We start from the raw sequence: 24,566 nt of genomic DNA, 5'->3' as shown, positions 1-24,566 counted from the left end.
CACTTTGTAGAGATTCTTTTGCCTTCTTTTAAATTCATCACGGACACAGAATGTCGGGTGTAGTTTTTGTCTGCTCGTGGCAAGGTTTTTCAGGTGCATTTTCGCCATCCCTGGGGAAGCTGGCCGCTCTCATTGTTTTCCTTACGCATAGTATTGAGTGTGTTCCTCAGGACGAACATGGTGCAGGAATTCTGTCGTTCACCCACTTTGCCTTTCTCAGTAACGCTTCACAACATGTGATATGGATGGTGTGCGCCTATCATCTGCTGGATCGCTTGTCTGACTCCCCTGTTGGGAGGGAAAGATTCGTGTCTCTTTGGCTCACGGCCTGCCCCGGCAACGAAATCGGTGCCTTACACATAGTACTCAATAAATATTTGTTGAATGAATTAGCACAGAGGGGCTCAGGAAACCAAACCTAACAAAAACAACCAAAACCAGATCCAGAATGGCATCGGTTATTTCAAATCCTGTTCATTAAAGTATTAATACATTATGACAGGAAGTGGGAAAACCAGGAATAGGAAGGAGGGTTCCCACTTACTTGACAACTCTCTGTCCAAATCATCATCTCCATACTGAATCCTGTGTGCCTGGTGTAGGACGGAGTGAAACACACTTAATATTTAAGACATCGAGGGGTGCCCAGGTGGCTCAGTTGGGTAAGCGTTCAACTTCGGCTCAGGTCCTATCTCACAGTTTGTGAGTTCAAGCCCCACATCCAGCTCTGTACTGACAGCTCACAATGTGGAGTCTGCTTCGGATTCTGTGTCTCCCTTTTCTCTCTGCCCCGCCCCTGTACGCATTCTGTCTCTCTCTCAAAAATAAACGAACGTCAAAAAATTTTTAAAAAGACATTGAGCCCGTGCCCTTTTTCACACTATTAGTAGGATATAAAGTACCTCTTCCCCTGTATGGGGCATGGGGGAGCGGGGTTTGGCCAAATGCACAGGCCAGTTGATCTGTAAGAATTTTTCCGGTACAAGTGCATACACAGTCTGCAAGGCCACGCATACGGTAAAAATAACTTTAAGTAGCAGTTGGTTTGGGACTAGCTTTCAAAGCGTGCACACACAATAGGGTCACACGTGATGATCCATTGAGAGAGGACAGAAAAGCCACAACTGTTTTTCATCTGAATAAAAGAAATTAAGCCTCACTAATATTTAATATTAGAATAACTCTGTATCATCTCCCAGTCAGCAACATTGGGGCAGACGGCCACTTAGACTCTGAATTTCCACAGCGCCCTGAGGGAAGCCGGCCAGAGGTCCCGCCTCACTTGTTGATTTGCTTCTAACATACCATTTGCGGTTTCACGCGCCTGGTTGCGTGTATTTCTAGATCGTACTCTCTTGTGTCAGTAAATGCATGAACCGCCACGGCCGTTTCAGACGTGACCCTCACTCTTGCAGGGACGCCCTGGCGGAAGGAGCAGACCGCGGACTTGCAGCGGGTGCTGGCCCGCGTGGACAGCGACATCCCGCTGGTGCTCGTCAGTGGCAACCACGACTTGGGCAACGCACCCACGCCCGAGACCGTGGCAGAGTTCCAGCGGACCTGGGGGGACGACTACTTCAGCTTCTGGGTCGGGGGTGTCCTGTGCCTCGTGCTCAACTCCCAGTTCTGGTACGATGCCTCCCGGTGCCCCGCCTTGAAGCAGGCGCAGGACCAGTGGCTGGACCGGCAGCTGAGCGTCGCGGGCCAGCGCGAGTGCCAGCATGCCATCGTCTTCCAGCACATCCCGCTCTTCCTCCAGAGCATTGACGAGGACGACGACTACTTCAACCTCACCAAGTCTGTGCGCAGGGAGGTGGCTGACAAGCTCGTCCGAGCAGGTAGCGCCCTGGACCCCGGGGGCTGGTGGGGAGGGCCATCTAGAGAGGAGGCTTCCAGATCCTTCTTCCGCCTCACCCCCCCCCCACCCCCCGCAGCCTGGCAAAGCAGAGAGAGGATGGGGCTTTGGACAGAACTGGGTTCTGACCCCAGCTCCACCGCTCACTGGCCTTATGGCCTTGGACAAGCTGCCTGGCCTTCCAACCTTAGTGTCCTCATCTGTCAAGTGGGAGTAGCAGAGGGAGGTCTCTCATAGGGTGGGTGTGAGGATTAAAGGAGAAGGGGCCTGTAAAGCATTCCAGTAGCCCCTGGCCTACCAAGTAGTGAGGTTGTGGCAGCTGCTGGCAGCTGAGGTTGGGGGTCCTGCAGGTGTGGGGTTATTGGGGTTGGACGGGGTCTGAGTGTGGCTGTACCGCCCCAGGGAGAAGGGATGATGCCAGCGTCATCTTTTCTCATATCTCTGTGAAGCACGAACTTGCCCAACGGCAGGTGATCTTCAAGAGCCAGGCTTTACCAGTGTTGGATGTAACCCTGGGGAGTCCTGGGACGTGGGTGTCCTGGAGCCTCATCACTTTTCCTAGAACAGGGACTAAACTCTCCCCCAGATCGAGGAGACAGAAATGTATTTAGTCAGATTTAACCTGCTGTAAATGTTTGGCGAATCACGTATTTAACACATGCGTGTGCACGCACACACGTGCACACACACACACCGTGAAGCCCTCGGACGGCGTACTGGTCCGCACACTTCCTTCTCTCCTCCCTGCAGCACCTGTAGTGTTTCTGTCCTGTGAAATGGGTCGTCCCAAGCCGATTCCCTGCATGACCAGTGACTTGGCAGGATTCCGGTTTTGACTACTGTTGGGTCTCTTGTTTTGGTTTTAATGCCTCCTTTCAGATCTTTCCAGAGTGTACTTCGTCAAATGCTTCTAAAATTTGAATACATCACTTGTTTGTTAGGAGGTAGGGAGAGGGAGGTGGTGGCCTGACCCCATAGCAAACGTTCATTTAAAAAAACAAAATTTCTTATACTCTTCTTTTCATCTTCGAGCATTTAAATGTGTTCGCATTTACTTGTTAAATGTACAATAGGCCCTTCTGTATTTTTGAGACATTTCACAAAAGGCTTGCATAATTGGAGACATTATCCAACTGTTCCATGGAGATGAAGTTGGAAAACTTCTATTGAGGCCTTTGAAATTTCATGCCATGCTTGAGTTGGTGCAGAAAACCATTTTGATGACAAGGAAATGAAGTGTCAAGATGGCATCAGCACCACCGTGGAGACTATTTTGTAACAGAGAATAATGTCAGAGAGAACATTTAATGCCAGAGAAGTGATTCCTTTCATATCAAATGTTAAATGATGTAAATGCCATCCCCGTGGCCGCTCTTTGTTCCCTGTCAACCACGTTCTTGAGCGGCGTGTGCACGTGTGGCCTAACGGCACCCCCCGATGTTGAGACCTGTAGGCATTTATAAAGAGAGAGCCCACGGCTCTAACCAGGCAGCCTCCGGGGAGGCCTCCTGCCCACCCACCAGGAGCCCCGGAAGGCGGCAGGGTACTTGGGATGCGCCAGCCATCTCCCCCTTGGGCCTGCGGCCCCGCGAGCTCTCAGCACACCCCCAGCTGGTCCGGGTCTTGGAGGTGGGCTCCACTCGCCCCGGCTCACAGGGGTGGGGGTCTACCACCAGAATGCCCATCGATTGATGCAAAGCCCGGCTGAAACCCTCCTCTCCGCCCCGACGGCACAGTCTCTTCCTGTGGGCAGAACGACGTGGGAAGCCACGTTCCAGTCAGGAGCTCGCTTGCTAAGCGTGAGACTGAGCAGAGGAACTAGTCTTACTCCAGCCTTAATGGCGTCAGGCTCTGGAACGCTGCGGGGTCCATCTCCAGTAGGGCCGCCCGGCCCAGAAGACTCCGGTATTTCCAGTGCCTTAACATCTCTCTAGACTGTCCACCCCTTGAGGCCACCATCTGGGCCGTAGTGGCAGCTCTCCAGCCCCCCACCCTTCTGGCCCCCCTCAGCCCCGGGGGCAAAGCCAGCTCCCCGCTCTTCCCCGTTGTCTCTGACTCTCCCGTTTCACCTGGCCAGCTACTCCCCTTCAGCACCTTCTGCGTGAGGTGCCCCCAGCCCTGCCCTGGGTTCTTCCTCAGCTCTCCTTGATCCCAGCAGACTCGTTTGTGTTGACTTATCTCAGTCACCCGCTAGACTCGGCTCCTTGAGTGTGGGGGTGCTGTTGTGCTCATCTCTGCATTCAGGACGCCTGGCTCAGGTCAGTTCCTAGTCAGTGCCTCATCCGTGTTTGTAGAGTGAACGAGGGACTGACACAGCCCATTTATTTGGTTAGCACCCACTGTATGCTGGCCACAGAGACCAGGGCCGTGCTGTCGTGGAGCTCCTGGGCATAGAGCTTTTCAAGGTGCGTTCCAAGGATCGAGCATATGTCCAGGCCTTTCGTTTCTGCGTGAAGTCCTCCCTTGATGCTGGCTTTCCAGGTTCATAGAGCAGCCAATTTCTCTCTTCCCACGTGGCCCCCCACTGTTCACACCAGGCACCTTCACGTATGAGACGGAGTCCTGTTGGCCACTGGCGTTAGGAACTTCACCTAAGCCTGCTTAACCAGGGAAAAGCAGAGAGACAGGTGTCCTTCCTGCTGTCACCTGTCAGTTTTAGTGGCTTACCAAGCCTGGCCCTTTCCTTTGTGGCCTTCCACACACACAGCAAACCAAGGGCAATGTCAAGAAGAGATCCAGGCCGGATGTGGACCCAGCTCGGTGGCGGGCTGAGTGATCTGCTTAGGGTGAAAGCATGAGTAGGTTGGCTCTCCTAGGGAATGTGTGCACCCATGACTCACGATCCCAGAGATCGCTCAGCTGACAGCAGTGTAATTCTTGGACTCCTTTGGGAAAGCCAGAGTTCAAGTGACATTTCATAAGATTCATTAACTTCAAGACCGTGATCAAATTGGGGGTGATGCTGCTGTTTAATGCTGCCTCCAGCTTTTCCCCCACAGCAATATTATTCCCTTGTGCTATTCCAGTCTCCTTTATCTCCCTGAGTTAAAATGCCGGTACTCAAAAATATGTCAAAAGCTCATCAGAATATCAGGGTAGCTTTTAATTATGATAATTGTGTTGTTATAAAATATCCTTTTAAAGAGCACATCCCTCCTCAAACCACCATGGAGGTAAAACCCATCTTCCTTCCAGCAAGCTTAATGAATAATTCTGAATCATTGTGTGGGATGAATAAATGATTTAATAACGAACATCAACAATCATCTCTCATTGTTGCATTAATTTTTCAAACGGGATGAGGTAAATGAGGAGGAGGGGTGTTACTATACAATGGGCCACCGTGTGTGTTGGGATGCGTTCTATGAATCCAAGCCTGCGAGCCTCCCCGCTCAGGTTTCCCTAGAAACGGATGCATTCTGTTTCTCCTTTTGAAGCTCAGTGAAAAACCTTCTTTGTGTGGTACAAAAGCGTCGTCAACAGCCAGCGCAAATAAACAGTTATCAGGGCAGGACAGACGCACAGATGGGGAGCTGCACCCGTTATTTTCGGTCTTCCTTTGTACTGCCTGAGGATAATCAATTTCATCACATCCATGGGATGTAGAAATTGGTTTTCCCCTTAATTCACCTGATACCTGGTTGAGTTGCAAAGACAGATAGTAGATAATGAAATCGTGGTTGAACGCAGCCACTGTCTCTGTCCCTCATGCCTTTTTCAGCAAAAGGTTAATTTGTGACCTAGTTAATACGGATTCCAATTTAAGAACTCAATCTTAAAAAACAAAAGTCTGGCTCTTTTAACTGACCTCGTCTCCCTTGATGTCTCGATACCTTTTTTTTTTTTTCCATTCTCAACATAGAGATGAGAACTGTGTAGTAGGGAGCCCAGAGCGAATTTGGCAATTACGAAACATTCCAATAAGTTGATCTTTCCTGCAAAAGTTAATGAGTAATTTCACAGAAATAGTTTCATCTCCAGTATTTATTCCTTTAAAAAAAAAACTGGAGAGAGAGATCTTAGCCCATAATTATCATTTGAAAATTTCAAAGTTTGAAAGAACAAAATGGTCGGGTTTCCAGGGTCCACTTTGTAGGAAAAATAAAACGTCTGATTCTACTCTGATGTCCTTCTGAGTTGTATTGAGATGATTTGTTTATGTCCTGATTCCTCCAAAAATGGAATCCCAGCTTTATTCACCTCTGTAAGCCCAGCCTCTGGCCAAAACTGTCACGTGGTTGCCCTGTCAATAAACAAATATTGGCTAAGTGGAATGGAATTAGATTTGATTTACGTACTTATCAGCAGAATCATAGATAATGTCGATACTACCTGTGGATCAATGTTGGCGAACTGAGCTTTGGATGGGAAATGTATCACGTAAAGCGGGGTCTCGGTGAACTTTTTCTGCCAAGGGGCACACAGTAAACACTTTGGGCTGTGGTCTCCGTGGCAACCGCAGAGCTCTGCCTTTGTAGCACGGAAGCAGTAACAGACATACATAAGCAAATGAGCGTGGCCGTGTTCCAGCACAACTCTACTTACAAAAGCCAGGTGTGAGCTGGTGGGTCGTACTTTTCCCCGCCGTTGGCTCAGAGAAATCTTCCTGCCCTGCCCTCAGACCGTGTCCATACCGTGCGTGTGTCTAATTCCAGCATGCTTCTGGTGACCCCACCGTGGCAGCTGCCTGACCCGCTGAAGGGTCCGCCCAGAGCGAGCCTCAGGTTCCTCCATGGAGGACACACCCGGGTGAGGCATGCCCCGTTGGAGGTCCCTGTGGGAGGTGATGTGGGGGCACTTAAGTCCAACGCTTGGGTGTTTATTTTAACATGTGTTTGAAAAAATACATAAGTAGCTCTTCAAGTTAAAAATCGTCAGTAGTAGCATGCGGTTAGGGCCGAACTCGTGGAGGTGGTGTAGGGAGAGCAGGTGCGCACCAGCGGGAGCGATGGGGCCATATCACAGCACAGGGCGGCAGACAAGCTTGGGTTTCAAACAGACCCGGATTCAGATCCTTTGGTGGCACTCCCCAGCTGCATGGCCTCACATGAGCTGCCCAACATCCTTCTGCCTTAGTTTTCTCACTTGTCAAATGGGGGCTCTGGTCCCAGCCTCATAGGGTTGGTGGGAGCACCAGATTGAAGTGATGCGGGGACACAGTATGTGCTCCACAAAGGGCTGTGTGTCATGAGATGACCCTGGACCCCCCTGCGAGCCCACAGCCGGCAAATTTGCTTGACGCAGGGTCTGGCTTTATCCATAGGCGGTGCCTCTCGCCCTGGGATGCCGGCGGGAGGGGCAGGGTCTCCTCGAGAGGGCGTGTGCGAGAATCTCCCCTCGAGGAGAGGCACGTGCCAACGTGACTTTGTAAGTGGCGAAAGAAAGCAATTAGCAACTCTTCTTCTAATACAAACTACGGGAAGTGAAGCTAGACAGAAAGTTTCTTAGCTCCTGGGATGTGCGGGAAGATGGACCGTGTCTCAAGGAGTGTGAGATTTTTCAGTGTGGATAAGGAATACTTGCTATGTTTGCTTTTATCAGAGGCAGGGAAGCCCTCAACTAGATGGAAAAATTCCTTTGGAATTTAGTGACAGAATTTGACTCCCCATTACTTTTTCTAAACCAGTTGATGCGTTGCTAAAGACACCTGTGAATACACATGTCATAGGCAGGTTATTCTGAATCTAGCAAATGTGACCACAAGACAATGGCAGCCATCTCACAATGCCCTTTGTTTAAAATGCATTTTAAGGGGCGCCTGGGTGGCTCAATCGTTTGAGCGTCCCGCTTCGGCTCAGGTCATGGTTTCACGGTTCGTGAGTTTGAGCCCCGCGTCCGGCTCTGTGCTGGTAGCACGGAGCTGCTTTGGATTCTCTGTCTCCCTCCCTCCCTCTCTTTCTCTCTCAAAAATAAACATTTACAAAATTAAAAAAAATAATAAAATGTATTTTAAAAAACGATCCTAGTGGTTGTTTTCTTAACCAACTCTTGGGGTACCTGGGTGTCTCAGTCGGTTTAAGTTTAAGTGTACGACTTTAGCTCAGGTCGTGATCTCACGGTTCGTGAGTTTGAGCCCCACATCCGTGCCAACGGTTCAGGGCCTGGAGCCTGCTTCAAATTCTGTCTCGCTCTTTGCCCCTCCCCCCACTGGCACTTTCTCTCTCTCTCAAAAATGAATGAACATTTTTTTTAAAATTTTTTTTTAATGTTTATTTATTTTTGAGACGGAGAGAAACAGAGCATGAACGGGGGAGGGTCAGAGAGAGGGAGACACAGAATCGGAATCAGGCTCCAGGCTCTGAGCTGTCAGCACAGAGCCCGACGCGGGGCTCAAACTCACGGACAGCGAGATCATGACCTGAGTCGAAGTCGGACGCTCAACCGACTGAGCCACCCAGGCGCCCCGAATGAACATTTTTTAAAAAGTTTCACCAGCTCTCAAGTGAGAACGCATCACCTATCCTTTTTTCAGCATCGGTAGAATCCAGAGTTTCTGGGGGCCTAGCAGCTTGAGGAATTTTACCCTCTTTAAGTTATATTTGGTCTTGAATTCATTTTCCCAGGTTGGATCTGTTTTCTGTTTTGATCAGTGCACCCTAAACCATCATGCTTTAGTCACTGGATGTCTGCACGTCGTTCACGCTAAACCTAGATAAGAGCCCAACTGCCGAAGCTGCATCTGGTGCCACGGGATGGGTTTCGTTTCTCACTGTGGAGGTATCCTTAACAGTTGGGCTAATTAAAGTCGAAATCAAGTCCTGACTGTAAATATTTATAAATTGAGAATCTGGCGTGTGTAACTGTGTGCTGGTTTCCAGAGCTAAGTCAACATTTACTCATTCAACAAGTAGCAGGGGCCCGGGGCTAGGCACCGTGGAGGGTAATGAACATGACAGACCGCGGTTCCTTCTGTGGCATGGTGGGTCCCTCTCAAGCTAAAAATGATAAAATCCTATCGAAGAACCCCATCCATCGTGGCCTTTCAGAAACGAGGCACAAGTGCATGGGAAGCAGCAGCGACTGTTTAAGTTTATGAAATCAAAACACTGTCTCTTCTCTTTTTAGGTCCTTTTAAAAAAAAAAAATAGCAATTAATGTCATTTTCACACGAGCAGTAGGATTCCTTTGTGAAACTGAAATATCCCTAGTTTAGCTAAACACTCTGACTTCCCATACTGGTTCTGGGAAGGTACTTTTTAGGTACTGGACTCACTTTCCTTTAAGAGGTATTTGCCCCCACCGTGGCCAACAATATAAGTGAACATTTAGAATACTGTTATTTAAAATAAGCTAGAGATTGCTTTGTTTTTGTTTTTGTTTTTGTGTTCTCATTTTACTTAACAAAAACATTTGCATGTTGATGATTGATTTAGAGGTGAAAGAATGGCACCCCTTTGGATAACAACGCGGAGGACCCTGTGACCTGTCCTTAGTACAGGTGGGCGAGCTGAGCACACACAGAGGCTGTCTGGCTTCTGAGTCATCTTTAAATTTAAATTACAGACACATGAGAGGAAGGAGAGGCCCTTCTCTCTGGTGTTTGTCTTACACAGAGCACTACCCTGTGCCGCACTGGGAGCCTCGGAAAGGAGCTCCCTGCAGTAACGTTGCCCAGGTGGGAGGGGGCATGTCCAGGGCAGGTGCGATGCTACCTTAGCCACGAACCTCCTGCTGGGTCACCCTGCCTGGGTGCGGCCTTGCGGCCTGTGCTTGTGTCTCTCTTGGGGGGCTGGAGTCGCGCTCCCTCCCAGATGCCAGTGAAGATACCTAGTAGAGCAGCTTTTCTGCTGAGAAAGGGAGAGGATGAACAAGCTTCCTGAGAGCCATGGGTCACGTTCCATCTTTTTTCTTTTTTTAATCTTTATTTTATTTTTGAGAGAGAGCATGAGCTAGGGAAGGGCAGACAGACAGGGAGACACAAAATCAGAAGCAGGCTCCAGGCTCGGAGCTGTCAGCACAGAGCCCAGTGTGGGGCTTGAACCCACGAACGGTGAGATCGTGACCTGAGCCAAAGTCGGACACTTAACCGACTGAGCCACCCAGGCGCCCTGGGTCACGTTCAGTTTTACACTGATGGTATCGTCAGTGGCCATGCTCATTGTCACCACAGCCCGCACAACAGCCCCGCAAGGTGTCCGTGTTCTGTCTCTGCCACTGACGGGCAGACTTGAGTCCAGGAGGTGGAATCACCTGTCCCGGTCACAGAGCTGTGAAGCAGGTAGTACTATGTCAGGTTTTTGTGGGCATCAGATAAGATAATCCAGTTCCCTGACACAGTGTCTGGCTCCCGGCGGGTGCTCAGTCACAAAAGTGCCATTGGTGTTACCCGTCTTACTGCCGTTAACATCATTACCCTGAGGATACTGTGAGTGACTTCACGTTCGGTAAAGAGAAGCATAGGGAATGTATCTTCTCCTTTCCACAAGGTCCCACCCCTGCCCACTGCTGGCTTGCTGGAGTATTGCCAGAGTCGGGACCCCAGACTTTCTAACCATGTTAGGCACCGTGCTACTCCTCTGCCCACCACACTGGAGTCCCATGTCCCCGCGACAGCCCCTGATGTGCCACCAGTGGGTGCTAGAAACCGCAGGGTAACCAACCTTCTTAGTACTAGTTTTATTTCATAAGCCATTTACAGCACAATTAACATTACATTCGTGTCATAGTAATTACTACTCACTAAATATTACAGCACAGTTCTATGAGTGTGCGTCAACAGTACAGGTCCCGCTGCTCTGATTTTATAGACAAGAAAAGAGAGAGACACAGCTGGGAAGTGGCCGAGCTGGGCACCTGCCCCAGCGCTCTGACCTCTTAGCCATGCTGCTGTCGGTGTAATGAGCAGAGTGCGCATTGGGCACAGGTGTTGACGGCAAGAAAGCAAGGCGCCAGGCCAGCTTGTGCTGGGGCCTGCCCACCTGCTCACCCCCACTTCCACTCTGCACCTGCCCTTCTGCAGGGGCTAACCCAGGAAGGAGCTGGTCCGCCTCAACAGGGAGGCTTGGAGTCGCACCGTCTGAGGGGTCCGTGGAGCGAGGTTCCAGGGAGTCCATCCCGGGTGTGAGATGCCCCTCCGGCCTCGGCAAGCAGCGGTGTTCTTCTAGAGTGAGCTTCTCAGCTTGTCCTTTGACCTTGAGCATGTGAATTATGCCTTCTGCAGACAAAACAGGGAGGGGTCCGTGCCACCTCTGTACCCTGGCTGGCTCCCTTGGGATACAAGTCCAGGGAGGCTCTTAGCTGAGGATCATGGCTACCAGAAAAAGCTCACTTAAAAAATGGGGACGGTAGGTGCCTGGGTGGCTCAGTCAGTTAGGCATCTGACTTGATTTTAGCTCAGGTCATGATCTCATGGTTGTGAGATGGAGCCCCGAGTTGGGCTCCACACTGAGTGTAGAATCTGCTTGGGGTTCTCTCTCTCTGTCTCTCTCTCTTTCCCTCTGCCCCTCCCTACTTCATGCGCATATGTATTCTCTCTCAAAATAAGTAAGCAGACTTAAAAAATTGTTAAAAATGTGGGGAACGTAGGTCTTAGAAAATTGTGATGAAATAAAGATAAAGGTTGATTTGAGACATTATTTTGCAAAAAGAGACAAATCATGGCAATCCATTTTACTTTAGCTTGTGTTTGCTAAACTGTTGTTTGTTGTTGCAAACATGCACCAACTCTTGGAATGCATAAGGAATGAATCAAGTGTAGACTTGGTTTCCTTGGTCTGAATAGACTAAAATAATTGTTCGACAGCATCCTGCTTTTGACAGCAGAGGGTCCTTTTTGCATGAGAGAAAAATAATTACAGGTTTCATCAGTTTTCCTAAGGGTCTGATTCTGAATCCTCAGTAATCTGATTATTGCCCTTCTCAGGAACTCCCGTGTGTACACGTGTGTATGTTTCTTCTGCCACAGCCTTACGTGTTGATGACTTCCCCTCTCCTGATTCTGGCAGTTCCCCAAGTGTCACTTTCATTGCCTTTATGAAGTCCCCTGTCTTTAGTATGATTTGTGATTCAACACAGAGGTGCCTCTGCCAGGGTGCACAGCTTGGGCATTGTTTGTTTTGTTTTCGTAGGGGCTTGGTTCATAAACAGTCTATTCATTAGCATTTTCTTGTTATTAAGAAATTCTTTCTTGGGGCTCCTGGGCGGCTCAGTCGGTTAAGTGTCCCATTCTTGGTTTCGGCTTAGGTCATGATCTCCCTGTAATTATATAATTGTAATTTGTTCGTTCTTAAAAACTGTGAAAACAGACATTACAAGATGTTAATATTTGTTATCTGTGGGTGGTGGGAATATAAATGTTACATTATTTTTTGTACTCATCTGAATCTTCTAAGTTTTTCCAAAAAATGAAAAAAGATTTACAAGATTCCCTGTAGTGGCATCTAGATTGGAAAGCTCAGTCTAAGGGGAAAAGGGAAGGAAGCAGAGAATTACAGTCAGTGTAGACATTTTAGAGGGGACTTCATGACGCATTGGGCGTTTGTTTCTAATATTTAAATTCCTCTCTCCATAAACTGCATTTGAAGCTGTGTAAATACTTTGCCTGCTATTATTGGATAGGGGCATGATTTCCCATAACACTGTGAGAATTGTGTCACCCCTGTTGCCTTGGATAGCCTCCATATCAGGGACATTTCTTCCCTCTTTCTTTCTTCTTTTCATTCCTAACAACCTTTACTTCATGGCTGTGTCTTCATGAAATCGCTCCATCAAACGTTTGCTTTGATGGGGACATCCATTCAGTTCAGAAGATTTTGGAGGTTGCCTACTGTATGCCAAGCTCATGTGTCATGACAAAGACTGCTTTTTGTGTGTTTGATCCATCTACCTAGAAGCATTGTGATCAAGGTTAAAAAAAAAGGTGTTTTAACCTTGTCAAAGTCACTGACTCTCTGGCCAAACGTACCCATTCCTTAAAGGTAAAGGCAGGTGCCTCTGGTGTAGCTTGTGGGGCCATCAAAGGGGACTTGGGCTATAATTGTATGAAGATTATATAATTATAATTTTTTCATTCTTGAAAACTGTGCAAGTGGATATTACAAGATGTTAATATTTGTTATCTGTGGGTGGTGGGAATATAAAGGTTGCATTATTTTTTGTACTCATCTGAATTTTCTCAGTTTTTCCAAAAATGAAAAAAGAATTAAAAGATTCCCTGTAGTGGTATCTAGATCAGGGTTAGCAGACTGTTTCTGTAAATGGCCAGATAGTACATATTTTAGGCTTTGTGGGCCAACAGGCAAAATTAAGAGTATTACATAGATGGTTAAATAAACCTACCTATAGGCATTTAAAAAGCTAAGAAGCATTCTTGATTCCCACACCTTATAAGAAAACAGTCCCTGAGCTGTAGTTTCACAACCCCTGGTCCAGGTACTTAAGATCAGTCACCATTGACTCTTACATTAATAAGGATAATAGTTACAGAGCCATCAGTTTGTTTCAAAAAATTATGCCACTTAGCACTTTCCACATTTAATCTTAAATGTGAAAAGCTTAAAATCTGAGGGAGGAAAAGATTTCCTTTCTTTGTTTTTGACTGACCGTGTTTTGAGTCTTTTATTGACACACTCTGCCTCTGATGTGTGTTATCTGTTTCTCACTTCCAAATTGCCTCTGAGTTGTCATACAGACGTGGCCTGAGGTTACTGAGCCACCTTCCCCCTCCTCTGTGCCACTGTGCTGCCTTGGGTCCATGCCTCGGTCCTACTGAATGCATGATGCTTGAGAAAGCAATTTCGCGAGCCGGAGAAAGGATGTCAGGAAGGTCACTGACAAAATAGTGCTCTAATGGAGTCCCACCCTATCAAGGAACCATCCTGGGACCTGTTGGAGAACAAGTGAAGTCTATTATTTTGTAAGAGCTTCCAAAAGCTAGTTTATATAGTGTTTGAAAGTGGATTATTGGTCACCCCAAAAGGAGAGTTACTGTCCTAAAACGTATAGGGTAGTGTTAGTTCCTTTTGGCTGTTATGGGAAAGTCCCAACTCGCCCATTGCAGAGAGTAAGGAAGTTTCTTATCTCATGTCAATAGAAGGCTGGGCATGGTTCAGGCTCTCAGCCAGGCCAACTCGGGGACCAGGATCTTGCTTTGATTCTGCTTGCTGCCCCCCACCCGCCACTCCACGCAGCCTTTTCCTCCGATTGAACTTTCTCAGATGGCTGCCATAGTTCTGGACTTGACATTCAGAAGTGGGAGGGGGCTTCTGAGAAGAAGCAGAACCTTTCCCAGGACCCCGGCAGATCTCTTCCCACAGCTTCATACCTAGACCTGGGCCACAGACCAATTCCAAGCTCATCACTTAGTGGCTGTAGGAGGACATTTACCACCGCGGCCGTGACCTTGGCTCTGGGAGGAAGCCCATGAGCTCCTGGAGGAGGATGTTTCCCGGAACAAAATCAGGATTTTTTTCCACCAAAGAGAAAAAGGGAGGGGCATGGTATTAAAAGGTGGCCAGCCGCGCCTCCTGTGGCAAGGAAGAAAGGACCCACGTTCACACCTTATTTCAGGGACAGTGCCGAAAAGCGTTGTGTTTCCAGCATGCAGTGAACCTGTGCTGAGGATTAAACCCATCATCTCTGAAACTCACAGCAACTCCATGAGGGATCTGTTGGCATCCCTTTTTGAAAATGGAGGAAATGGACATTCAGGGAGGTAAAGTAGCTTGTCTTGTGGCATTTAAGTGACAAGACATGATTCCGAATCCATGCTCATTTCTCTGTCTTCCACCCTCTTGTTAGTAATAATCAGGCCTTCTTTGACGAGGAACACGGTAATTCTTTTGTAAGATCGGAAAATGCCGAACTCTACTTCTCTGTAGGTAATACTGACAAAATGGGGAGTTTGGAATTTCTCCTCCAGGACACCTCCTAACACACAGCTTATGAGTTGCCTCAAGTTTCATATACTCATTCACCGTCCATCTGTCCAACAGTCATTTATAGAGCAGTAGTTCTATTCTCTTCCTTCTGAGGATGGGTATCCAGTTAAATAGATTTGCCCTCTGTCCTCACAGACCAGTAGGGGAAACCAAGGTGGGAAGCAAGAACCCACAGGATGCAAGTAGAGGAATGTGCAAGAATCAGGAGGAAGGAGAATCAGCTTGTTTCAGCTGGGCCAGGATGCTTTCCTCAAGGAGCTGAGCAGGCAGGGCCTTGAAGGGTAAGAGCTCACCAGGCAGATGTGGGCAGGAAGGGGGCATTCAAACCACAGGACAGAGCGTGAGCTGAGCCCAGAGCCCCACAACAGCCTGGTGCGTGTGGACGCTGGCCTTGAAACCACTGGTGAGTAGAGCAGGACTCGAGATGTTTGGTGGTGTGTAACAGGAGCGAGATCCGGACCCTCAGGTGTTAAAGAAGCACGGAAAGGTTTTATGTCAGTCTGGTTTTGCATTTTATTTTTTTTTTAATTTTTTTTCAACGTTTTTTATTTATTTTTGGGACAGAGAGAGACAGAGCATGAACGGGGGAGGGGCAGAGAGAGAGGGAGACACAGAATCGGAAACAGGCTCCAGGCTCCGAGCCATCAGCCCAGAGCCTGACGCGGGGCTCGAACTCACGGACCGCGAGATCGTGACCTGGCTGAAGTCGGAGCTTAACCGACTGCGCCACCCAGGCGCCCCGGTTTTGCATTTTAGAAAGAACAGCCTTGCTCGGTGTGTCCACGATGCACTTTTTTCTTTCCCAACCTGGATTTGTTCAGGATGCCAGTGGGACAGGCTGAAAATGCGCCTTGCCAGACCCCTCGACACCCAGTGTGACTGCTTGTCTCTGTCCTGGAATCTAGCCCCTGGGGCTTCCTGGACAGCTTTTGGTTGGCCCTTCTCTCTTCTTCCTGCCTGGAATGTGGACACAGGGTCTGGAAGCCCTGCAGCCATCATGCTGTCTTGAGGACAAAGCCATAAGCTGAGAATGGCAGAGCAGAAAAACAGAAGGAACCTGCAAACACAAACACAAACACAAAAACATATTTGGTGAAATCCTTGAGCGAAACTGTATGCACCCTGACCACCCGCCTCCTTTCTTTATGTGAGATGGATAAATACATCGTAAGTCCAAACGTACCTTTTACTTCTTCAAGCCGCTGTCGTCCTGACACATCTGGGGACAGAGAGGAGGGCGGCCAGGAAGGCAGGAAGACAAGGGGAACCGGCAGCCACAGAGACCGTCCTGGGGGTGCAGAGCCGAAAGCGCTGTGAGCGGGCTCTAGCACAAAAGCAGTGGGACACATGGCCTGTGTCCATGGAGCAGGTGACTGCATGCCGGCCCGGGGAAGGTCACGAGAGGAGGAGCAGGTGTTGGGGGCGAAAGCATTGCGTGAGTCAAGTTTGCCCTTTGCTTGCAGGGACCTTGGGAAGAGGGAGCCTCGACTCGGTCCAACAACTGTCTGGGCTGGGAAATGGCTTGGAGTCGTCAGCAGCGGGGTCGGGTGGCTGAGGTCACACGGAGGGAAGACAAGGGCGTGGCCAGTTCCCCAGGGAAGACCACCAGGTAAAGGGCTCATGGAAAAGCTCACTCTTCTGGCACATGCCGTGCCGGTCCGCCTGATGGCCACCTTTCTTTCTCTGGTCATGGACCCAGAAGCTGACTTTCCTGAGGCCCCCTCCCATCTCAGTGGCCGCCGCTCCCCTCCGAGACCTCCCTGTCTCGAGTCCAGGCTGGAGCACCTTTTCCCCAGCAAGTCTCATGCTCGACACCCTGCAGAGCCTCTCCATTCCACGGCTGGCTGCCACCTCTGTCTACCTCCCCCGAGTATTTTTGGATGGATTTCCAGTTTGATACATGAACATGCCGTCAGTCAAAACAATCTTTTTAATGAGCCTCTTGTCCTGACAGCTGTGTTTAAGATAGGGCATGGAAGCCGGGTAATGGAAATCTAGAAAATTGTCCATTCTGGATTGAAACCTTAATGTGTGCCCCGCACTCCCATCTCACCAGCCCACCATCTTCTTTTAAAAATAAAGAGGAAATTATGAATAGCGAAAAAAGATGTAATTTGTGCAAATGGAAAAAAAAGATCTTCTGATCAGATGTTTCGAGAAGGATGAGAGGAAGGTATAATTATTGAGCGCTGCCCGAGTCCGTCACATGCAGCTTCCTGCCATGCAGCCTTGGACACGGCTGTGAGTCTCTCTCGATCTTCCAAGTGGCCCTGGGGGTGGTCGATACTGGTTATGCCTTCCGAGTGACAAAACGGGAGGCTCAGAGAGGTCGGTGGACAGGCTACGCTCACACAGCCTGGTGATAGCAGTCTGAGGCTCAAGCCCACATCCCCCTGGCCCCTACCCCCAGCTGCCACTGCTTTTTTTTTGGCAACCAAATATTAGTATTAATAAAATGCAGCCCTCCTCTTGAGAATCCCATGCAGGTTTTGAATTGCCGCGTCGTCGGGAAGGGGAAAAATTAAATGGAAAAGCTGAGCACAGCCTCCCATGTGGGTAAATGGGAGGTGAGCCTGAATTTTGGAGGTGTATCGTGAATCCTCGAGTTCACGGCGGGAGGTGGGGCTACACTGTGACCCTCCTCCCTGGGCTTTGGATGTGGGGGCCACCCGGCACCTGCAGACTGCGGGCTGCTGTCTGGCCTGGGTCGTGGTAGCTCAGGTGCCCCAAAGGCCGGGAAGGCTCGTGTCCTTGCGTAAGCGTGGGCAGGTCGGGTGCGGCGGTGGAAGTGGAAACGTCAGGTCACAGACGGGAACCGGGCCCCTCTGGGTGTCCGCGTGATGACCAGCGGCTCTCTCCCCAGCTACTCTTCTACGGGGCTCTTGGAACCACTGCCAGCCTGGTTCCCCCGAAGATGCACAGCCTTCGGTGTCCTCGGGCCGCTTCTCTCACCTTCCTGTAGTTTCAGTGAAGAAAAGCCTTGGGTGGGGAACACTGTCATTTCTGTTGATCATTACTGAGGCGAGGCAAGGAAAGTGTACTTTTGTTTTTGTTTTTTTTTTTCCACGGGAATACATTTTTTCCAAAAGAAAGAAAAAACCTCTTGTGGTTATAGGGCAGGAATGAGTTGGCCTTGAGTGAAGGTCATTTCAACAACTGGCCCTTCATTCCCACTCAGTCCTCTCTGGGGAGAGGAGGCTGCGGGTCCGTCAGCCGAGCCCATGTTTCACATCACGTGGAGCAGACATCTGGGCCAACGCCTGAGCGAACCAGATGTCAGCGAGTTACCTAGTGCCCCCAGGAGAGGGGGAGGCACGAATGGAGTCGTCACCCGCCGGCTGTGGCCGTTCACCCCCGTCTGTCCGCAGGCTGGGTCCCAGCTCCTGTAGGAGACAGTGCACCCCTCACCCCGGGCAGCGCCGCTTGGCTTTGGTGCTCCGTACGCCTGGGGGTCTGTCCCTGTGCCGGTGATCCTGCGGCACACGGGGCCGGGTGGGCTCCTCCCCCGAGACCCGCCGCAGTGGCTGGGCGATGAGACTCCTTCCTCCCAGGAGCGGTGTGCTCCCAGGTCCTCCCAGGGCTCTCTGAGAAGCTGTGCTAACTCTCAGTTCCTCCGCGTACCTGCAGGGCCGAAGGGCGCTGAACCTGCCCGACCTCCCACTTTAAAATACACAACGATCAGCTGACAGCCTGGATGTTTACATCTTGGAAATACAGCTTTCAGGCTTTTATGGAGGGTCAAGCTGTGTGTGCCAAGTGAAACAATTAAAAGATACCGTGTTGAGCGCATAAAAGCAAGTTGCAAACCCATAGAATATCTCATTTTTGTGAAATCGTGGATTTGTGTGTATATGCATTGCCATAGACCTGTATCTAGTACCTGTATTATTAGTATAGACATTCACATTATCTGGACAATACACACTAAACTCAAATGGGAAGAGAAAGTTGACATTTTCCTGACCCTCCTTTTTTTTTTTTTTCATGCTTGTATTTTTACAATATTTGATTGTATTTTTAGCAAACATGCCTTGCTTTTTTTCTTCGGACTTTTTATTCAGAAATATTTTAAGGCTTATAGAAGAGTTGCAAGTGAAAGGAAAACCTGTATTCCTTTCACCTAGATTTATCTGGCATTTTACCCCCGTTGCTTTCTTTTGTTTATTATTTGTGAGAGGTATGGCAAATATGTATCTTTTTTTTCTGATGTGTTTGAGGGTAAGCTGCATGCATCACGTGTGTTTGTTCGTTTATCCCGTCTGACACAAACGAAAGCCTACTGTATACGCTTTTTGCACTTCCTTCACATAATTTTTCTTGGCTGTCATCCGTATCAGCTCGTGGGGATCTTTCTGATTCTTCCTTCCAGCCGCGCTGTGTGTATGCCATAGCTTATTCAGCTGCTCTCCTAAGGCAGGGAGCACAGTCCAGATAAACAGTGGAAAGGAAGTTTAAAAACCACTGAACAGAGCAAGCTGAGGCTCTTAATAGAAAGTCGTTATTTTTATTTTTTTAAAAGTTTGTGTATTATTTTGAGAGGGAGGGAGGGAGGGAGAGAGAGAGAGAGAGAGAGAGAGAGGAGAGAGGAGAGAGAGAGAATCCCAAGCAGGCTCCACATGATCAGTATGGAGCCCTCTGCGGGGCTCAAACCCGCACACCGTGAGATCATGACCCGAGCCGGAAGCCAAGAGTCAGACGCTTAACCGAACTGAGCCACCCAGGCACCCCAGTCTTTGTTATTTTTAAAGTGGGTGGGGCTGTGGGAGAATTCGGTGGCGGGGCGGGGGGGGGGGGGGGGTTGGCGGGAGCCCTTGGGCGGCCCTAGGACTCCCGGAGAGAGTACTAGAGGCGTCAGGAGGTGCAGCTGACCTCTCTGGGTTAGTGTCCGTGGAAGCAGAGCCTGAGACACGGATTCGTCAGACATATGAGGGAGGCTCCCTGAGGAGGGAAGTGACGACACAGGACAGGGCTGGCGACAAAGCTAAGCAAAGAGCCGTGCTCAGGATTTCAGCCTGATCCAGCCAGAGCTCCAGAGCAAGAGTCACCCCACAGAGGTGGGCCCACCTTGAGGCAGGGGGCCACGACGCCCAATCCCCACGTACAGTATTCCATTTTAGGGATGTGGAAACATTAAAAATAATATACACGATGAGACTTGTTTACAATGCCTGGCCCGTAGTAGGTCTGCAAAAAAAAAAAAAAAAATACTGTTGTGGTCATTATTCCCTCGTTTCCCCTCCCCCACTGCACCGTAACAGCTTTATTGACGCAACCTACCATTAACATACCACACAGTTCACTTATTTAAAGCGTACACTTCAGCAGTTTTGAGTTCATTCACAGAGTTTTGCACTGGCCATCACAGTCAGTTTTAGAACATTTTCATGGCCCTGTAAAGAAACCCTGCATCCTTCAGCCGTCACTACCCATTCCTCCGTCCCTGCCCTACAAGTCTACTTTCTGTTGCCATACATGTGCCTGTTCTGGATGCTTCATAGAAGAGGAGTCCTATACCACATGGTCTGGGGGCCGGCCTTTTGCACTCTCGTGTCATTCGGTCATTGGCTGTGCCCCCAGCCCGGGCTTTGGTTTAGTCCTTCAGGGCTCAGGGGAAGGGCAGCTGGGAGCCATTCGCGGCCAGCCCTCCCTGCAGCCGAAGGATGGATGCACCAGCCCGTGAAGGGGCCTGGCAGGGACACCAACAACATCCACCAGAGTAAGTCGTGTGAAAGGGCTCTGTTAAGAGTAAGATGACAGGGATTATCCAGGGTGTTAGAGGAACGGGGAGGAGAGCAGTTACTCAGAATTTCTGGATAAATGGAAACACAGTGTTGTTCTGGGCAGTCTCCCTTTTAATCTTTCAAAGGCTCTGCCTTATCACCAAGGAGTGCAGTCTCAGTGACCAGACTCTCACACCCTTTGTGGAAATTTAAGTTGGTTTCTTTCCTTAAGAAGAATTTGACAGTAATATCAAAAGTCTAAAACTATGGGAACATGGAAGACTAAATTTTCCCCCTGAGATCAGGAACAAGGAAAAGTTGCCTGTTTTCACCATTCCTATGTAACAGCATATTGGAGATTCTGGTCATAATGAAAAGCAAGAAAAAGAATAACAATCAGAAAAGAAGAAATAAAACTATCCATATTTGCAGATGACATGATTGCTTACTTAGAAAATCCCAGGACTCTACAAAACAATTACTAGAACTAATAAATGAATTTAGCAGGGTCTCAGGATATTAGGTTAATAGAAATACAAATCAATTGTATTTTTATATATCAGCAACAAACCCTTGTCACATGAAATTGTAAAAATAATTCAATTTGCCATAGTACCAAAAAAACATACAATATTCAGGAATAACAAAGGGCTTGTAAGACTTAAGCCCTAAAAACTGTAAAACATTGCTGAGATTAATTAAAGAAGCTGTAAGTCAATGGAAAGATAGACTATGTTCATGGATTGGAAGACTGTTGCTAATGTGGCATTTTTTCCAAATTGATTTGTAGATTCAACATACCAATCAAACTTCCTGTAGTTTTATTTTGGATAGAAATTGCAGGCTGATTCTAAAATTTCTGTGGAAGTGCAAGTTACCTATAATAGCAAAATGGTTTTGAAAGAAAAGAACAAAGTTGAAAGACCTACCCTACCTGATTTCAAGACTACCTGTAAACCTACAGTGATCAAAACTGGCATTTGGTATAAGAAAAACAGATTAGTAGAACAGAAAAGTAAGTTTAGAAATAAACCCAAACATATATGGTTAATCCGTTTTCATCAAATGTTGAGGCAATTCTGGAAATAACCCTAGGGTCCATCAGAAGTGTTGAATGGGTGAACAAATTATGGGATATCCATACAATGAAATATTACCTAGCAATAAAAAGGATGAACTCTTGGTGTGTGTGTATGTGTGTGTGTGTGTGTGTGTGTGTGTGTGTGTGTGTATGTATATGTATATGTGTGTGTGTGTGTGTGTGTATATATATATATATATGTGTGTGTGTATATACACACATATACATGACTAACTCTTGGTATATATATTGGATGTGTGTGTATGTGTATATATATATATGTGTGTGTGTGTGCGTGTGTGTATACATATACATATATATATATATATACACACATGACTAACTCTTGGTATATATATTGGATATGTGTGTATATATATATATGTGTGTGTGTGTGTGTGTGTGTGTATATGTGTATATATATATATATGTATCTCCAATAATGTGGATGAATCTTTCAAAATCATGCTACATGAGAGAAGCCAGACCAAAAATGTGTGCATACTATGTGATTCCATTATATAAAATCCATATTAATCTATAGAAACAGCAGGTCACACATGGCCTGGGGCAGGACGTTGGGAGGGAGTGATTCCAGAGGAGCACGAGGAAACTTTTGGGAATGATGGGTGTGTTCGTGATCTTGATCTTGGTGATGGTTTCCAGGTGTTTACGTGTGTTCAAATTGATCGAATATGTGAAGTTTATGGTTCTTCAATTATATTTGAAGCTGAACCAAAAAAGTCGAGCTATGCTTGGACCCAGTAGTTCACCTTCCTTGTAAAATTTGAGAACTATTGATCCTAGAGCTACTTTTTAAAATTTTTTGTCTGTTTGTGTATGTGGTGTGGTTATTTTTGCTCTGCAAAAAGGCCTTGTATGATATTAATAATTCAGTGCTTCTATTACTGAACTATTCAGTCATTTAAGTAATTGATATAATAATGGCATTCAATTGTCAGGAGCCTACTGTGTGCAAGGCACAAAATAGCTGTTTCTCACAGCAGCAGCTTTGCAGGGTAGCTCTTATTATCTCCATCTTTCAGATGATGAAACTAAAGCCATTCAGTTAAAAAGCGCCAACACTGGGATTGGATTTCCATCTCTGTCCCCCTCCAGAACTGTTCTGTTCAGTGTCATACCCGCACGTGGCTGGTCCAGATTGAGGTGGGCTCTAAGCGTAAAACACACTCTGGATTTTCGAGACTTGGTATGAAAGTAATGTAAAATTGGTAACATTTTATATATCGATTCTATGTTGAATAACATTTTATTTTTTTATTTTATTAAAATTTTTTTTAACATTTATTTATTTTTGAGACAGAGAGAGACAGAGCATGAACGGGGGAGGGTCAGAGAGGGAGACACAGAATCCGAAACAGGCTCGAGGCTCTGAGCTGTCAGCACAGAGCCCGATGCGGGGCTCGAACTCACGGACCGTGAGATCATGACCTGAGCCGAAGTTGGCCGCTCAACCGACTGAGCCACCCAAGGCACCACTTGAATAACATTTTAAATATTGGGTTAAATACGTAACTAAAATTAATTTCACCTGTCACTGTTTACTTTTTAAAATGCAGCTACTAGAAAATTTAAAATTACACAAGAGGCTCACATTATGCTTCCTTTAAGCAGGGCCACTTTAGAGCTATTTCCACCCCACACTGTCTGTATAAAGGACACCTGGAAAGTTAATTCAGCAGCATATACTTATATTTTTTGAGTGTCAGCTATATGCTGGTTAAATTTTGTAATTTCTCTTACTGGTACACGCACTTACTGTATCAGCCCATTAGCTATTTAAGTTCAAGCAAAACTTGTCAACACACAGTCTTTTTAATGTTTCAGGTCTGAGTTACTGTTTTAGACGGAAGGATGCAGACACTGTTAGTTTCAAGTAAATATAGAAGTCTCTTTCTGACCATTAGGACAAATGCTCTTGTTTATTGAATAATTGAGTAATTACTAATAAAATAACTTGTATGTTCGTTAAAGCAGTGTTCTCTGCTGGGCAAATACATCGTCTCCCCTGGCCAGAATGGCGTTCTTAGTTTTAAAAACTACAGATTACTGTTTTCTTGATTTGTGAGAAGTACAGAAAGAAACTTATAATTTTTGGAGAATTTGAGAAACCATGGATGATCACCCAAAAGTATTTCTTTTTCTTTTTTTTTTTCTATTTTTTTCAATATATGAAATTTATTGTCAAATTGGTTTCTATACAACACCCAGTGCTCATCCCAAAAGGTGCCCTCCTCAATACCCATCACCCACCTTCCCCTCCCTCCCACCCCCCATCAACCCTCAGTTTGTTCTCAGTTTTTAAGAGTCTCTTATGCTTTGGCTCTCTCCCACTCTGACCTCTTTTTTTTTTTCCTTCCCCTCCCCCATGGGTTTCTGTTAACTTTCTCAGGATCCACATAAGAGTGAAAACATATGGTATCTGTCTTTCTCTGTATGGCTTATTTCACTTAGCATCACACTCTCCAGTTCCATCCACGTTGCTACAAAGGGCCATATTTCATTCTTTCTCATTGCCACATAGTACTCCGTTGTGTATATAAACCACAATTTCTTTATCCATTCATCGATTGATGGACATTTAGGCTCTTTCCATCATTTGGCTATTGTTGAGAGTGCTGCTATAAACTTTGGAGTACAAGTGCCCCTATGCATCAGTAGTCCTGTATCCCTTGGGTAAATTCCTAGCAGTGCTATTGCTGGGTCATAGGGTAGGTCTATTTTTAATTTTCTGAGGAACCTCCACACTGTTTTCCAGAGTGGTTGCACCAGTTTGCATTCCCACCAACAGTGCAAGAGGGTTCCCGTTTCTCCACATCCTCTCCAGCATCTATAGTCTCCTGATTTGTTCATTTTGACCACTCTGACTGGCGTGAGGTGATATTTGAGTGTGGTTTTGATTTGTATTTCCCTGATAAGGAGCGACGTTGAGCATCTTTTCATGTGCCTGTTGGCCATCGGGATGTCTTCTTTAGAGAAGTGTCTATTCATGTTTTCTGCCCATTTCTTCA

General features: G+C 47.4%; 1 protein-coding gene across 3 annotated transcripts in view; it reads left to right on the top strand.

The window, feature by feature from the left end:
* CPPED1 (calcineurin like phosphoesterase domain containing 1) overlaps positions 1–24,566 on the top strand; it is a 111,112-nt gene that overhangs the window by 67,807 nt on the left and 18,739 nt on the right. For 2 of the 3 annotated variants that reach the window (XM_030300979.1, XM_030300980.1), the window contains exon 3: positions 1,416–1,838. The exons of the other annotated variant lie outside the window; for it this stretch is intronic. In XM_030300979.1, the coding sequence (XP_030156839.1) occupies positions 1,416–1,838 (423 nt within the window). The remainder of the gene's footprint in view (positions 1–1,415; positions 1,839–24,566) is intronic. 3 annotated transcript variants of the gene reach the window in all.

The sequence above is a fragment of the Lynx canadensis genome, chromosome E3 (genome assembly GCF_007474595.2).
Source record: "Lynx canadensis isolate LIC74 chromosome E3, mLynCan4.pri.v2, whole genome shotgun sequence".
Classification (NCBI taxonomy): domain Eukaryota; kingdom Metazoa; phylum Chordata; class Mammalia; order Carnivora; family Felidae; genus Lynx; species Lynx canadensis.
Note: the sequence above shows the minus strand (reverse complement) of the source record. Positions and strands in the feature narration are given on the sequence as shown.